This window comes from Liolophura sinensis, chromosome 6, assembly GCF_032854445.1.
Source record: "Liolophura sinensis isolate JHLJ2023 chromosome 6, CUHK_Ljap_v2, whole genome shotgun sequence".
Lineage (NCBI taxonomy): Eukaryota > Metazoa > Mollusca > Polyplacophora > Chitonida > Chitonidae > Liolophura > Liolophura sinensis.
In genome coordinates this window covers 6,520,855-6,537,487 of record NC_088300.1, presented here as the reverse complement: position 1 = coordinate 6,537,487, position 16,633 = coordinate 6,520,855, and the positions used below count along the sequence as shown (strand labels likewise).

Below are 16,633 nucleotides of genomic sequence, written 5' to 3'. Positions count from 1 at the left end.
TTACAGCATTTGTCTTGACAATTCATAGCATTCCTCCCAAGAACAAGGATGTGTTAAATAAAATGGAACTACATGATCAAAATGCTGATTTCTGCTGGTTTCTAAAGTTTCAAGTTCTACAGGACAAGGAAACCATCACATTGAAGGTTAGGCACATTCTGATTACTTTTTGAGAAAAAAAATACTTACACAGAAGCAATATTTTTCATTATTCATGCCAAAATCTTATTCAAGGCCTATCTGGCTTGGGTTGAATTTGGTTTGTTTTTCATTTCCAGTACTCTAGTAACTTGACTGAAGAGTTTGCTAACGACTGGCTCAGAGCTGCTATGACATCACTTCAGAACTATTAATATTATTGTCAATACGAAAGCTAACATTGCATGTTATCTTTACAATGACACCCTGTTTATAAATATGTTTTTGTCTTATTGCTCATTAATGGTGTGCAGCACTTGTGCAGTATTGCATACTCATTATCCTTAAAGACAGAGACCTAATGTCTGATACTGGCCCTGATAGCGTAGCTAGAAAAGTGTCCGCTTCGGGAGCAGTAGATCCAGGATCAATCCTGCGTCGAGTCACACCTAAGATCTCAAAAGAGGAAGTTGTAACCTCCTTGCTTGGCGTTCAGCATGAAGACAGCTGGTTGACCTGTATCAATATAAGGGTTTGGTCGGGGCGGCATACTTGCCTTCAGTAAGGCATCTCAGTGAAGCAGCACTATATAAAAGATAGATGGAAATCCGTCCTACAAGGAGGCACATTACATGCACTCTAAGGATTCCTTCATCGTCATATAACTGAAAAATTGTTAAATACGACGTTAAACCCCAAGCACTCACTCACTCACTCAATGTCTGACGTTGGATTTTGATATATAACTTTTGTAATTCCCTGATACATTTATATAATTTTCAGTTGAATCAACACGTGAAGTATTCTATAGGCTATACGTAACTTCTGAAGGCATATCAGATGTCATTCCATAAATAACTATAAATTTATTTCTTAACACCATACTCAAGAATTTTTCACATGAATGATAGCAGTCAGTTTTGTTTGTGGAGGAGACCAAAATGCCCTGGGAACCAGACACTTGGCAAGATACTGCTCTATTTTCCCATGTGTGACGTCAGAAGTTAAGTACGTAGGTACTGTAGATACGCACCATATTAGTGGTTGTCAACAAACGTACAGAGACTGTGCAAAGAGCCTCATAAGTGACGCTGATTTCTCATTGTCGCCAAGGCTAAATGTGAATTGGAGCAAGGCAATCCACAAATTCCATGTTCAAGCCTGGGATTGAACCCACACCCCATGTGTTAACAGCTGGGAGGTGAGCTCCTTACCACTGAATCCTTCTTTCCCCATGTATTTAGGATGGAAGACCATTCATAAATACAAATTCATGATTTTGTTTCTGATGATTGAGCAGCATTCTCAAGCAAATTACCATTACATTAACCCGAGGAATATTCCATTAAAACATGTAATAACGACACTTGACAGTACACACTTTTTAAAGTAAATGGTTTATTGCATCAGCCAGAAATGTTAAAATATATCATAACATTATAACATCAATGTCCAAGCTGTACACTACAAGCTAAGAAATATGCTGACAATTACCCCCATGATGGAGTACCCTACAATATTCAGAGAAAGCAGCAAATAACAAAGTTTGAGCTAGACTCCTACCTTTCTAATTGGTTATGATAACAAATGCATGGCCAAGCAAGATCATCCTGAATTTCACCTTGGCACACACAGCACATTCACATTATTGTATTGGTAAACAACTGAGAAATTAACACAATATTATGCAAACAAGTAGCTAAATGCTTACATACATTATTTGTTTTTTTCTTAAATCAGCAACTTACTGTGGATTGGTGTTATAAACATCCTCAAGTGCTGCAGAATGATGGCTATCGTAAGTTTGTAATATCATTAAATATTCATTTTAATGCAGTCATGAATGAAAAATTGTACAGACACACAGTCACAGAATGGATACATACATAATTTTTAGTTTCTGCTAAAACACTTTTCGCAAGTTTACAATACGAATATGATATCTAAGCTTTCACAATTATGTCACATCACAATTTTGGTTGTAAAAAAACTGATGTGATCCAGTATGCATGGAAATAGCTCAACTTAAGCTTATTAACCACAACATTACTGCATCACCCCATGCACATCTACTTGTATGTATGTATATATATATATACATATATCACTGTATCTTGATAGGCAGAAGGTACATCACAATATCTACCGTATATACGCGCTTAAACATCAACTACCATAAGGACTACCTGACTTATCTTTGTTCAAGCATATTCACATTTCATATACTCGATACACCACCAATCACAGCTACTGATCACTAACTACATGGGCAGAACTCATTTCTGCCAGAAAATATTGACAGTAACTAAAGGTATTATGCATGGAGCTTATGCAGGTCAACACACATATGGAAGTAAAGAGGACACAACCACACTATCAAACCATTATTTCATAGAGAAGGGCTTATTTTATGTTTTTTTGACAATGATGAAAGTGCACTTGGAGATAAAAGCGATCTCTAACCAATAATTTATGAAAAATATAGGTCTGGATCATTACAACAATTAATTACATGTACTTCCTTAAACAGATCAGCCTCTTATAGAAGAAGAATGAATATTATTCCTAAAACAATACTTGTCAGCTGTATCATACACATTACAGAACATATCTCAGCTGTCACCACCAAACGACCACAAGAATGTTTTAATAATCAAAGGAATGTCTTCATTATTTTTCCACGTAAGATATTTCCCTCAAGATATTTTCTGATGGCTATAATTTTCGCATTGCGCAAACATAACATACTTAACCAACCATTCTGTACAGTTTGTTGTTGGAGAAGTTTATCATAGGAATGAAGTGGCAATGACACAATATTTTCTCCACTTCATAATACATGTAAGCCCATACCATCCATGCAGTTTCAAATTCAAAATCAGTGTATTTTTTTAAAGTAATTTCTGTACATTTTTAGACATAATTTGCTGAAGAATCATGCACTTACCCACATATAAACATAACTACATATATTACACAACAGTGTCTTGAACCTATGCTATTACAAAACTGTAACAAATTGTTAAAACATCAAGTAAGAATACCACTTCACAACAACGTATAAATATGATAAACACATAAGAAGAGGTAACAACAGAAAGACATAATCCTATCAGGTTTAATCACAAATACAGAAATGCATATCATCGAAACAATAACTGCATTTTACCACAACCCTGATAACTTTACATGTACAAATACACTGTACTACAATAATCAGAAAGCGGTCCATGACGGCCAGACCCATGCAATGCTGTGCAGTCTTACTCATAGCAGTGTCTACTGTTAAATATCACAATGATAATACTGCAGTCTCCAGAAAAGTGTGACTACTGCAAGCTACGTATAACACACAAATCAACGTCAGATGATCATAATAGCAACTAGAGGAGGAAGTACAATACAATTGTATTTTCACAAGTATTTAGCTAAAATCACTCCAAAATCTCTATTTTAGTCAGAGCTGTAAATGTATTATTTTACACCTATAATTTGTAATCATTTATTTCTTAAGTGTTTCTCTTTTGCTGTACTGAAAAGTATATACACAAAGGCAGTATGATTTGTGGGTGGAGTGAACTTAGCACCGTCCACGGCCCAGTTGTTCAAATCTGCTTGAAGACTTAATACCAGACTTGACTTAATGCCAAGTCTTCAACTTTGTACTTATCCCCAAAATAATTGTGTACTAGTATATTTGTGGGAAACCAATGGCCCCAACAAAGTAGGCTTACCTTCTTTGGGACACTGCACGTTTTTTCTCAGGCAGTGCTCTGTTTACGGTAGGCCTACTTTTGTTGGGGACATTGGTTTCCCACAGATAGTGTCAAGGTTTAGGTACATGTACATGATGAAGTACTTTGGCAGTGCCCAGTTTATACTGGGGTACCTCACCAAGTAACTTAAACTTGGCACAAAAAAGTTTTCAGCAAATGAATGATTTTAAAAAAAGGCATGAAGACTCGACAGTCTTGAAGCATGAGGATACGTTAAAACAACATGGTTCACTTCACATAGTTTTTGTATTATTTTATTTATGGTACACAATTACCCATAATGTGAGATCAAGGGAGATAACAAGAATGTAGCGTCATCAGCTATGAAAGGGGAACTTGTTAAACTTCACCTTTTGCGCAGCTCATCTTCAGGTCTCCCACTGTCACGCAACAAATATAATGTTCCTGACATGATGTAGAATGTTGTTTCTTGTAGAACAAAATCGGAAATATGAAGGACGTCTATTAGCTCATCAGAAAAGTTTGGCTTAAATACAGAGGTGATCATGTCAGTTGATTGGCAGTTCCCAGTCACCAAAGCAACCTTGTTAGAAAAGGCTACAAACTACAAGTGAGTATGATATCATGCGGTGGTATGTTGTTTTTAAAGTCTCAACAGCAACTTTTTAACAAACTTCATTTTAAGTATTAGAATAAACAGAAAACAGCATTTTAATTACTTTACCTTAAAACAAAGAAGGTCTACAAATATGTAAATTAGGAAATCACATGAATAAATAGCAAGATGTTGTAATGGAGTTTAAACCAGATGTACTAAAGATTGTAAACACCATAAAAGAATATCACTCTTAGATCACTTAGATCTGTCATTTTGCTTTTGGCAAGATCCTAAAGACTTAATAATAAATATAACATTTTAAAAATTATGACATATTTAAAGGGTTTTCACAGAGGAGTTGGCAGGGTACTGTTGACTACAGCATCTGCCCTGGCTAAGCTGAAAATCTAAATTATACATTTCCTGATAAACCACCTAGATTCTGAGTTTATGATTTGGATTATCATTGTTCTTGCATGATAGTCATGTAGTATCTCACAGCATACGGTTGTAACATAACCAGGTATAACGTTCAAATTTCTCGCTTCTCTGAATAAAACTGTGGTCAGCATATTGTTAAAGAGATCAAACGTTACGTGCCACGTACATAAAGTAAGGTACTACATCCGTTCAAGTGTATCATTGCAAAATGAAGGTAACTTTTATAACAAAAATATCCCTCCTTTTTTCCCCTTTAGAATTATCTCCCCTCTCAGCCACTCTCTGTAGTGCCATCCCCCATGTTAACGCTTCCTGTTGAGCCGTAGGTGAAGGTTGACACGTCGGGAGGTTGATCATCTGCACCAGACTCCGTTAGCACACTTGGGACAAAAGGCTAAAATGCATAAAGATAAAAAGCACATTTAAGAAAAGCACATACCAACCATGTACAGTCCACCATCAGTAATTCTGACAACAGAACACTGGGAAATAAACAATTCTTGGTATTTTATGAAGGGATTGAAGAGATACATGTGCATAAAGCTAACATTCTTTAGTGTTTGTTTATAATTTTGATTTTTACCTCTCCTGTACCATAAGGACATTGCACAAGGTAAATACTAAGTAGATATGACATGTAATACTATACCACTATGTGGCCCATTAGTCTCTCTATTTGTGAGGGAGCATGTACACTGGCTTTTAACGTGATTATCTCAAATCTTAGTCAATGAAGACAGAAATTACCTTGTCCTGTGTTCCTTCTGTATCTTTGTCACTGAAAGGCTGAAAAACAAAACAGTAACAACTGACATTAGGTTCTTGTAACCATATTACCAGTGGGCTGTTACAGATACAACGGCCTTTCTGGACATCTACAAAGAAACATTCTACACACTCGAATAACCCATCATTGTATCATTTAGGAATAATAACTACAATCAACTTTTAAACAAGTGTAATGAAGTAACTGACATGATTAAACAACATCATTAAACTGCTGAAATGATAAAAAATGAGGTGCTGGAATGTAATTTAAAGCAGAAAACTAACACAATATTTGCTAAAAAAAGCTTGACTGACAAATTTCTTGTTCCCTTGACAAGATTTAATTTTTTTAATCTCTCAAAATATTAGAGTTGTAACCATTTCTATTATGTTACTGTCATAACGTTCTTGTTGATTTTTACCAATGTGTTATCTCCCAAACCCATCATCAGTAAAACTACACTATACTAGCTACACAAAGTTAACCAGCTTCCCAACTGCCAGTAATGTTCCCATGACATACAATAGCACTGGAGGCTCCAACATAAATGTGAGCATACAGCAGGAAATATACAAAGAAAACATTTAGTATAACCAAAAACAACTGTCAAACCAAAAACAAAGCATGTCAGTAAATTGTAACATTCAATTCAATACAGTTTTTGCAGATCTGTAAGATAATGATTTTTTTATCAGTGATATTTTTATCATTATTTTCTACTGAACACTGTCTGTTAAAAAATGTTTCTGAAGTGGTACACAGTGACAAATTGTTCCAAGCATTCATTATCAGAAGACTACTGGTATGCCACATAACAGAAACTTTTTATCTATAGGATGATATTTTTTGTGAATGTGTATGAGAGCACCTCCGTCTGTGAGAGGGCCTCTATGTGTGAGAGTGCCTCTGTGTGTGAGAGGGCCTCTGTGTGTGAGAGGGCCTCCGTGTGTGAGAGTGCCTCCGTGTGTGAGAGGGCCTCCGTGTGTGAGAGGGCCTCCGTGTGTGAGAGGGCCTTCGTGTGTGAGAGGGCCTTCGAGTGTGAGAGTGCCTCCATGTGTGAGAGGGCCTCCGTGTGTGAGAGGGCCTCTGTGTGTGAGAGGGCCTCCGTGTGTGAGAGGGCCTCCGTGTGTGAGAGGGCCTCCGTGTGTGAGAGGGCCTCCGTGTGTGAGAGGGCCTCCGTGTGTGAGAGGGCCTTCGTGTGTGAGAGGGCCTTCGAGTGTGAGAGTGCCTCCATGTGTGAGAGTGCCTACGTGTGTGAGAGGGCCTCCAAGAAGATCACCGTACTGTGTGCACTGAGGGTATATATAGCCCTCTGCAAATGAAGTTTATTATATTATAACTGAAACCCAATTTGAAGAGAAATGTACATGTATGTGAATTTCTTATTGAGAATCATGCTGATGGATCTGTTCCTAAGTTCAGTCACTCTGCACAAGGGGAATGTCCTGTGGATTTACATGTGTAAGACATTGTGTTTATAGGTATGATATTGATGTAAGGCGAAATCCAGATTTAGAGCCAGATTTGCATGTTATAACATAGACACAGACTTGTTTATGTGTCTATCCTATCATAATGATTCGGATAAAAATTAACACTGATCAGCAGGATTTGGAATTACATGAAATGTTTCCCAATTCCTGACAGTGGAAATATTACATAGAAAATGTGTCCTGATAATGGTTTAGATCTGAAGTCTCACCACAGCTTATCAGCCATTGACCAATGGATGTATCCAGTTGGTTTTGTCGTGGCTTTGTCCGGGGTACAATTTCTACCAACCATGAACCTGTCGTTTAATCATCATGAAAGTTACCTACATTTGAGCCTGGCATTAAATCACTTTCAACTAAATAACTCAAAGCCTATAGTTAACTGATCGGGACTGTATCACAATGCTCATAACACTGTACAAGATCGCTCTCAACAGTTTAAAGCATATGAAACAATGACATAATGTACAACAACAACATGCCGCTTCGCACAGAACTGCAGAGTTTTGAGTAGGAACTCTTTCATCATTAAAGATAAAAAAATCTCCTACTGTGTCATGTGACAACTACATGTATTTCTGATTATATTTACTATAACATGGGCGTCTGAAAAAAGTTTCATAGAAAGTTATTTGGAGTAATTTGGATAAAATTGAGGAGTTGAGCATTTGTTAACGTGAAAAGATTTTAATGGACAGGGTTGTCATTTGTTCCTCTGGAACACGTCGAGAAGTGTAATTGGTATATTAATGTCAACAAAAGTTACCTAATATTTTAGACATATCACATGTTACAGTATGACTTTTTCACCAACAAAAGAGATTGATCTCCAAATTCCAAGATCCCTCCATAGAATAAATGTGAACTAGTCCAAACACTCTCCACATGTTAAAGGTTTTTTTGCAAGAAAAAGCTGTTTCCACCTCTTCTTCGGACTGAAACAAACACCTTAAATACGAAAAATAGAATAGAAGATAGAACAGTTTTGAGATTTGAAATGAATACAAACAGAGCAGACATAATTCTGACGTAAGACTTACTACTCTTCAGGCAAATAGCATGGTTAAACAGCCTAGGTTATTGCTACAATGTAGTATATTATATGTAAATTTTAACTAATTTACATGCAGTCTATTAAATTTTTAAATAAGATACATTACTGACACCTTAACTCTACAAAAAGCACTACTATGAGTTCACCATGACCAGGTGCCTACCTATCAACATGTAGATCAGCACCATGCAATGTTTGCATGCTTCACATCAGTTTGCAAAACAGCACACACATAAGATAGCGTTAACCAACTATAAACAATTCCTCGGAATTTTTAAATGTAGAGCAACTACTAGATACATATGTACAAGGTGCAACTTTCACATCTGTCATACACGAAGCTGCTGGGAATACACTGGCTAACTAGTTAATGTACATTTGTTACTATCCAAAGATGCTTTTGCTTAAAATTGAAAAGTGCAATATGAGACTATTATAAGACTTACTTATCCTTTCCACTCACAGCAGGTTCAAACAAGCCTTACCATGTGTCCACACTTAGAACACATGTTCATTAAGACAAATCCTCAGCATGACTCACCTTATTAACTCCTAATGTACATCTAATGCTACTGCCTGATAATACTGAGCTCACCCAAGAGGAGCAAGCTGTACTGTTTAGCTACTTAAATCTGTTCTGACCTAAGTTTAAACATTTACAGTGCAAAAAGAACCCTGGTTTGTGTATGTGTGGGTGGCATCAGAGTGGGGTGGGGTGGGGCAGTGGGGGGTATCTTAGCACTAAGATTGAGCACCTACAACAATGCAATTACAGGTAAGCTTTAGTAGTTTCTGAAAAAATATGCCGACTAAAACCACTGTTTACACACAAAAATTTTGTATGTCAATTTTAACTGATTGTTAACTTTTTGTTCTTTGAAAATGCCATAATACTGCAAAAAGATTTAAAAAATTGCAAAAAAATGTATGTACAGAGTATGTGATTTTTGTGAAAGTGGGCCACCGGCTGCACCTTCAAAACTAGATTTTTTGTTTTATTTGTCACGTTACCTGTATTCATATTAAACTATTCCTCATAACTTTACCTGCAACTGACTTCATGTTGTGATATTCCCGCATAACGGTACATGTAAATGTTTGCCATTTTCAACCAAAAAAATATGACAAAACTTGTAATAAAAACTCTCCAGTTTTATCCTGTGCAATGTTTAGGACTGAAGCATCAGGTGAGGTAAACTGCACGTTTAACACTTACTTCTTACTGCTGACCACTATCACCTCAAAGACATTTAAAAACTTGGCTACACTGAATCATGCACCCACAGAACCTGTACCAAATAATACAAACATTTCAAACTCTACCATGCAAATCACCATTTTCACTATTGGTACAAAACACCCACATGGAGGCGGCAAGCCCTTCACCAATACCAGACCAAGCAAGATGGTGGTTAACAGGTTAGAGGGTTATACAAACTGGTAACCATGGTAACAGAGTGTACAAACCTGAGTCTCCTCATTGGGTGACCTTGACCCTGTCTTACTTCCTGCATTCTGTGTACAAATAGTGCGAGTGTAAAACAGCAGTGTTGTTTACCTCTACACAAGGTACGAGTCAATGTCAAATTAAACTGTACCAATCAGTTACTTGTTCAACACAGCCATCTTCATTTTATTTTATTTTCTTCAATGTCCCCAGGCCTTTTGTCATTTACGCACTCCAAAAGTGATATAGAAATATTTGCATAAGCCATGAAGTCAGCCATACAACATGTCCTCTCTCACCACTCTCATATACAATGACATCTTCAGGAAGCATGTTAAAGGCAAATCGCACCACTGTGAGTTAATCCCATGCCATCAGACTAACGCACTTATGGATAGAGGACTATCCACATGCACTGGTACATAACCCACCACAACCATGACCCAGGCAGGCTAAGACAAGACTATAACTACAGACCAGAGGTGCTGAGCAGGATTGGAGATCATTGGTTTGATGTATCGTGGGATTTACAACGTCCACTTCCTCTTTCTGTTGAAACTTCCCCTTTTATCGTAAACAACATTGTAAATTTTAGATGCTTTTGTATTCAGAAACTACTATATTTAAAGAATCCTTGATGGTTGGGTTAAACATAATACAGAAATATCAAGTTGATGGAGTGAGGGAAAAGAAAACACTGACCTTGTATTTGATTGGGCTAAGACCCTTGAACCAGCCAAAGAATATTCGGCCAAAGAATACAACAAGTGTAATGAAAAGGGCCACAGCAGAGAAGATGAACACTGGGTTTAACCGTAGCTCCACTGAAATAAACAACAAAGTGACATTATGTAACTAGTTAACAACGTACACACCTTCACAACTCATAACTAGAGCTATTTTAAAGTTTGGCACAGACCAAGGAAGAGCACTTTTCCTTAAGTTCTGTATATGAGAATGGGTATGACTATTCCAAACACAATGGTCACCATGAATTTGATCAACTTCAGAAAAACACAACGAAGATCCTTCCACATACAGGATATAATAGAGAAACAAACCTGTTCGCAGGGCCGAGAAGAATACAATAGATATCTGTAGAAAAATAACAGCAGCGATGACAAAAGTAACAGCACTGGTGTGGATGTTTTTGTCAATCTTGGAAGGTGCATACGCAAAGTAGATGTTGTAACGATCCACCAGGTGTTTCAGGCCCATGTACACCATACCTGAGGGGAGAACATCAGAGCATAGGTACTCATTTCCTTCTTTATAAGCAAGTACTAATCAGTGCCATACTGAAGGTTAATTTACCTGTGTAATGATCAATCAAGTCACTCGTTCAGCAATACAGAACCACTTTCCCAAAGTTTCTTAAATATCTTTTGTAGAAATGTAACTTTTATAGAAAATCAAGTCTCATTTGACTGTTTCCCCCCATTCAATGTTAATGGGGTGATCGTGAAAATAAGCAGCTGATCCTGCTCATCTCATAAGTTTAGTCCACATGTATACCTGGTGATGACTCACTTAACAACAATTTTAAAAGGCCACAAAATGAAATAAATGGCTGAAATAACTTTTTTAACTTACTAGCAACTACCTAACCAATTCATTAGGAAGAAGACCAAATATCAGAGAAAATTTCATTGCTACAATAACATATAATCTGAGCAGATTTGAGACAAAGTTTACCAAAAGGCATGACGAGTGGGCACGGTATACTGTAGGTCATGATTATTGTGAACACACACAGCATCCATGCATATTGAATCCCGAACTGGAAGTCCCACACCACCGACTGAAATCATAGAAGCATGAGGAATGGTCATTATGGTATGACAGAGCCTCATACATTACACAATATCTTCAACAATGTAAGTCCAGTTTAACTTCTGGTGCTAAAAATTACTTCAATGTTTGAACTTTAAATTTTCCTGAATGGATTAACTGGGTTTAATTGTTTTGTGCCTAACCTTATCACTATATTATAATGAAGTCCACCTTAAGCTTCAATACTTAATTCTCTTGGAAAATAATTCTTATCATAAAAGAAATTTAAATACACACATACATGTAGTTTTAATGGCATGTCTGACTTGGCCCACAAAATTTTCTTTTGCTTCATTTTTTAAACATGGAAATACTTTTTAAGTCTGAATGAAATGCAATCTACCCGTGTGCCTGATTGGGGCCTTTCAGAATACTTTCTGATCAGTTTTCATAACTTTTTGTCCAAGTCACTTCACCCAATGACATTACAAACCCACAAAATATCATTTTCAAAAAAAGTTACGAGAAAAGTAAATTAGTAACATTTAGTATGTGACAATGCACTTTCAGAAGCTCATACAGGCCTTAAAACGATAATTAGTAACATTTAGTATGTGACAATGCACTTTCAGAAGCTCATACAGGCCTTAAAACGATAATTAGTAACATTTAGTATGTGACAATGCACTTTCAGAAGCTCATACAGGCCTTAAAACGATAATTAATAACATTTAGTATGTGACAATGCACTTTCAGAAGCTCATACAGGCCTTAAAACGATAATTAGTAACATTTAGTATGTGACAATGCACTTTCAGAAGCTCATACAGGCCTTAAAACAATACTTTTAATGCCAACACTTTTTCTGATAAGAAATTAATCAAACTTCATAAAAACACTTAAGTGGACCATAATGTGGATGAATTAATCGGAATCAAGCCAATGGGTCACTTGAAAACTCCTGAACATTAGGCGAAATACAGTAATGTGCCTCCTTGATGAAGACCTTGCTCGGCAATCACGCGTCAAAATGTCTGGAAGTGATAGTGATGCGTGGTTACCTTCCTGACTGTAGACTTTTCCGCGACTGACCGCGAGCAAATGAGCTTCAGGGCATACATGAAGAGCTGAGAGAAGCGGATCAACTCCAGACCGCTGCCAATGAAGGCTGATGTGATGACGTAGTTCACAAAGAAAGCTCCATTTCCCGCCAGGAATATACACCTGTAATGCAACATAAAACTTAATTACATGTATAAAGTTTCTTGGGTATTTCATTAAACAACAATAAAATAAATAAATAAATAATAAATTTATGAAGTTAAATTTATGTAACTTTAAAGAAATATTCTCACAGAAATCATGTTTTCCAGGTGAACTATCTTCAATACTATTGGTCTCAACAAAATTTACCCACAATATGGCATTGTGACACATTCCATAAAAAAAAGTATTTACAAATTTCAAAACCTTCCAGGCTATATTCTAGGTAAAACAAGTGACATTACTGTACAGGAGACTGTCCACAGTTATCCTAAGAACTGTCATGGAAATTTACTGTATTTAACATGCACACAGAGCATGACCAATGGAATATCCCCCTTGTGTCATTATACTTTACACGCATGTAAAACTTGACGTAAATGCATAATGTTCTTTTTGAAATACCACCCCTAATTTTTTGGTTCAACTTTGATTCTAATATACAAGTCAGGAATTCAGTAATTTACAGTATGTAATATGTACACACCGTATCAACGATGGAATATCCCCCTCCTGTTACTGTGCTCTACAAGTGTTTAAACCCTGATCTCAACACCTGCAGTATTTTCTGAGATACAACCCCTGACATTTTGTTTAACACTGCTTTCCTTGTTATTGGACACAGAAACCGACGCTCAGGGTATGACATAAGCTACGCCTGTACTTTCTAAAGGTGAGCTAACAGTAAGTATTTGTACTCTGACAATTTGATTCATTCTTCTCTACCACTAATTACTTTGGACATATTTCATGGATTCAATGTCACTGACCTACAGGTATGTTTGTCATGTCTGCTAATTTGTAACAAGGCTTAAACCAGTTTTCTGCATCAATATTTTATGCTGATATAACCCTCTTAAAAGCTTACTGTTTTGCTCAAATTTCTAACTACTTGCATGATGGCAAACGCACAGCCTGTTTGTCCATATTCTACCAAATTAATCCTAACACAGGTGAGAAATGAGAGGAAGAGACTTACTGCCAACGGTACTTCCTATTGCCTGTGGTGTCAATCACCACCCACTCAAACAATGCCTTGGCACTGTAACAGGAACATGAAGAAAACAAGATTTCAAAGACAGTACAAGCAAAGTTATGAGAAAAACAGTTCTTGTTTTCATTGTTGTCTTTCAGTAGTATTCCACCAGTCTCCATTTGTCCTAGGTGTGTGAAATCCTGGCTACAAATACAGATTTGGTGACCAGACAGTAACTGCGTTCTACCCATAAGAATACAGCCCCAACTACGTGTACCAAATGACGTAAAATTTTGTTGCATTTTGACCGATTCTGAAAGATCTGACGATCTTTGAAGGATGTTTTGACGTTTATTTGGAAGGTGAGGTGATATTCTACTAGAGAATGTAAGTTTCAGCACTGAAATAACGTTTTGCAACAATTATTTACGTCTATCCTGTAAATATTCAAAATTTTCAACCACTGAAGCCCTTTTTCAGTTGAATTTATGCATACAACTATTATGAAAATAATGCTAAAAATGATTTGTTTGTGTTATTAGAGAGGCAAGTTTCATAAAAATGTGTAAATTATATTTCTACACCCCACAGTTTCTCTCAGAATGATTCAAAATATTGGTTGCAGAGGTGATTGAAAAGGTGAAAGAATTAGGGTAAATACACTTTTTGGAGTGAAATTTTATATCACATGCCGAACCCAGCTGTACCAATGGACAGCGTCCCAGTCTGACTTACCTGGTGAGGCCAAGGGAAGACAGAATCAATACCATCAGCAGCAGGAATATACCGTGCCCTTCCCCTGCTGTACCACTGGACAGCGTGCCAGTCTGACTTACCTGGTGAGGCCAAGGGAAGGCAGAATCAATACCATCAGCAGCAGGAATATACCGTACCCTTCCCTAGCTGTACCACTGGACAGCGTGCCAGTCTGACTTACCTGGTGAGGTCAAAGGAAGGCAGAATCAATACCATCAGCAGCAGGAATATACCGTACCCTTCCCTAGCTGTACCAATGGACAGCGTGCCAGTCTGACTTACCTGGTGAGGCCAAGGGAAGGCAGAATCAATACCATCAGCAGCAGGAATATGAATGTCTTTCTCATCACGGAATGATGCTCAGCAGTTCTGAGGACAACACAGAGCAAAGGAAACTCATTACAGGCACATTGGAACTCTAAGTACACTGTCTAAATCAGTCAGCACAGGGATTACACATACCACATCTTCAACTAAAGCCTTCTTTCAGTGGATACAATTTAATGCGTACAATTATTATGAAATTGAGACTAAAAATTATTCGTTTGTCATTACTTCATCAAAGTGTGCAAATTATTTCTTTCCACCCCATAGTTCTTTCAGAATGTGTCAAAATATTGGTTGCGGAGGCAGTTGAAAAGGTTGAAGAATTAGGGTATTATGAACACACAGTCAAACATACAGACAGACATGGCACAGACAAATACTTGACATGGCAGATTCAAGTACTGATAACCTTGGACGATATTTTGTCATGACATGTTCCACGACCTCTGCTGATTAACCAGTCAGAATAGCGCATCATTGTCTGAGTTACAGTAGAACTAGGTATTGTGACATGTCATCATGTCTGATTGGCTTCAGAAATGAATATGCTCACACTATACAGAACTCGCTTAATAAGCCCTGTAGCCCTTTCTATGTAAGCCTATAAACACAGTAACAGACAACTGAATTAGATGACATACTTTGTCCAGTGTCCAACAAACTGATCTGAGTAATACACCACATTAGGCAGCAGGGCCGAGAATGTCCATAACAAGATGGTGGGAAGGAAGGCAACCAACACAGCACTCTGATAAAAAACATCAAATAGAAATGTTCAATTATAAGGCCTTAACATTACAATTACAATTTTTGACTTCCCTTCATGTACAGTTGGAATCTAAACAAACAAGATGGTTAATAATTTTACGTTGCTCAATTATATTCTACTGAGCTGCCTTTCCATAGCCAATATCCTCCAACTGTACATTACAAACAGTAAAGGTACAGAGTATCAAAGGTATTCAACCGAAGTCAAAATCTTCATTTTCATTTTCCAATGTGTAATTTTGTATTTTATGAACAGATCTCTGAATTCCTTCACAAACTACGTTGACAAAGTTAAATGCATAGAAATGGGTTGTATAAACTAGTTTGACTGAAAACTACACATAGTTTCAGCATGGGCAATCTCTATATGTTTTTGCAATCAGTGATTCCTTGCACAGTCTCATACATGTGATTTCTGTAGGTTCTTCTGGAAGTTGAGTTCATCTAGAGAGTTCATGATAATGGTAGGCGTGGTGAAGAAGAAGAGCAAGATGACAAGGAGGATGTTGAGGATGATGGCCCTCAGCCACCACTTCCACTCCTTCAGAGACAGGTTCTCCCTACAACAATAACAACACCACATGATAATGATGGGTGTGGTGAAGAGCAAGATGACAAGGAGGATGTTGAGGAGGATGGCCCTCAGCCACCACTTCCACTCCTTCAGAGACAGGTTCTCCCTACAACAATAACAACACCACATGATAATGATGGGTGTGGTGAAGAGCAAGATGACAAGGAGGATGTTGAGGATGATGGCCCTCAGCCACCACTTCCACTCCTTCAGAGACAGGTTCTGCTTACAACAACAACACACGATAAAACTATCCTCTTCAGCCCTTGGTGAAGGTGTTACAACAACCTGAACCGTAATGTCGCATGCAAGATGAAATTCATGAATATCTGATGAATGGCTGGTTTAGCCAACATAGATTTAAATATGCTATAAATTATACAAATGCACAAAACACAGGTAAAGGAATAGGGCCTTATTATATGAAGAGTCATTGTCTAGAAGTGTAGATATGTGCATTTTTTTTCATTCGCCCTGACTGAACTACTGTATATGTAAATAAATTGTTCACTGTCAGGA

The 16,633-nt window shown here is 37.3% G+C and overlaps 1 protein-coding gene and 1 long non-coding RNA gene across 4 annotated transcripts in view; one reads left to right on the top strand and one right to left on the bottom strand.

Moving 5' to 3' along the window:
* The first annotated feature begins 18 nt into the window (after positions 1 to 18).
* LOC135466521 (uncharacterized) lies at positions 19 to 16,064 on the top strand. Of its 3 annotated transcripts, none has more exons than XR_010444126.1 (4): positions 19 to 146; positions 13,339 to 13,397; positions 13,878 to 14,051; positions 15,962 to 16,064. It is a non-coding gene; the product is annotated as an uncharacterized LOC135466521 (long non-coding RNA). The 3 variants fall into 3 exon arrangements; XR_010444128.1 differs by having other exon boundaries at positions 13,848 to 14,051; XR_010444127.1 differs by lacking the exon at positions 15,962 to 16,064 and adding an exon at positions 14,315 to 14,712.
* Positions 1,502 to 16,633, bottom strand: part of LOC135466519 (CSC1-like protein 2) — a 43,001-nt gene continuing 27,869 nt past the window's right edge. The window contains 11 exon segments of the mRNA XM_064744043.1: positions 1,502 to 5,308; positions 5,662 to 5,700; positions 9,698 to 9,745; positions 10,380 to 10,501; positions 10,739 to 10,906; positions 11,373 to 11,478; positions 12,512 to 12,674; positions 13,693 to 13,755; positions 14,728 to 14,814; positions 15,414 to 15,520; positions 15,947 to 16,336. Coding sequence (XP_064600113.1) covers positions 5,186 to 5,308; positions 5,662 to 5,700; positions 9,698 to 9,745; positions 10,380 to 10,501; positions 10,739 to 10,906; positions 11,373 to 11,478; positions 12,512 to 12,674; positions 13,693 to 13,755; positions 14,728 to 14,814; positions 15,414 to 15,520; positions 15,947 to 16,336 — 1,416 coding nt within the window. The 3' untranslated portion in view covers positions 1,502 to 5,185.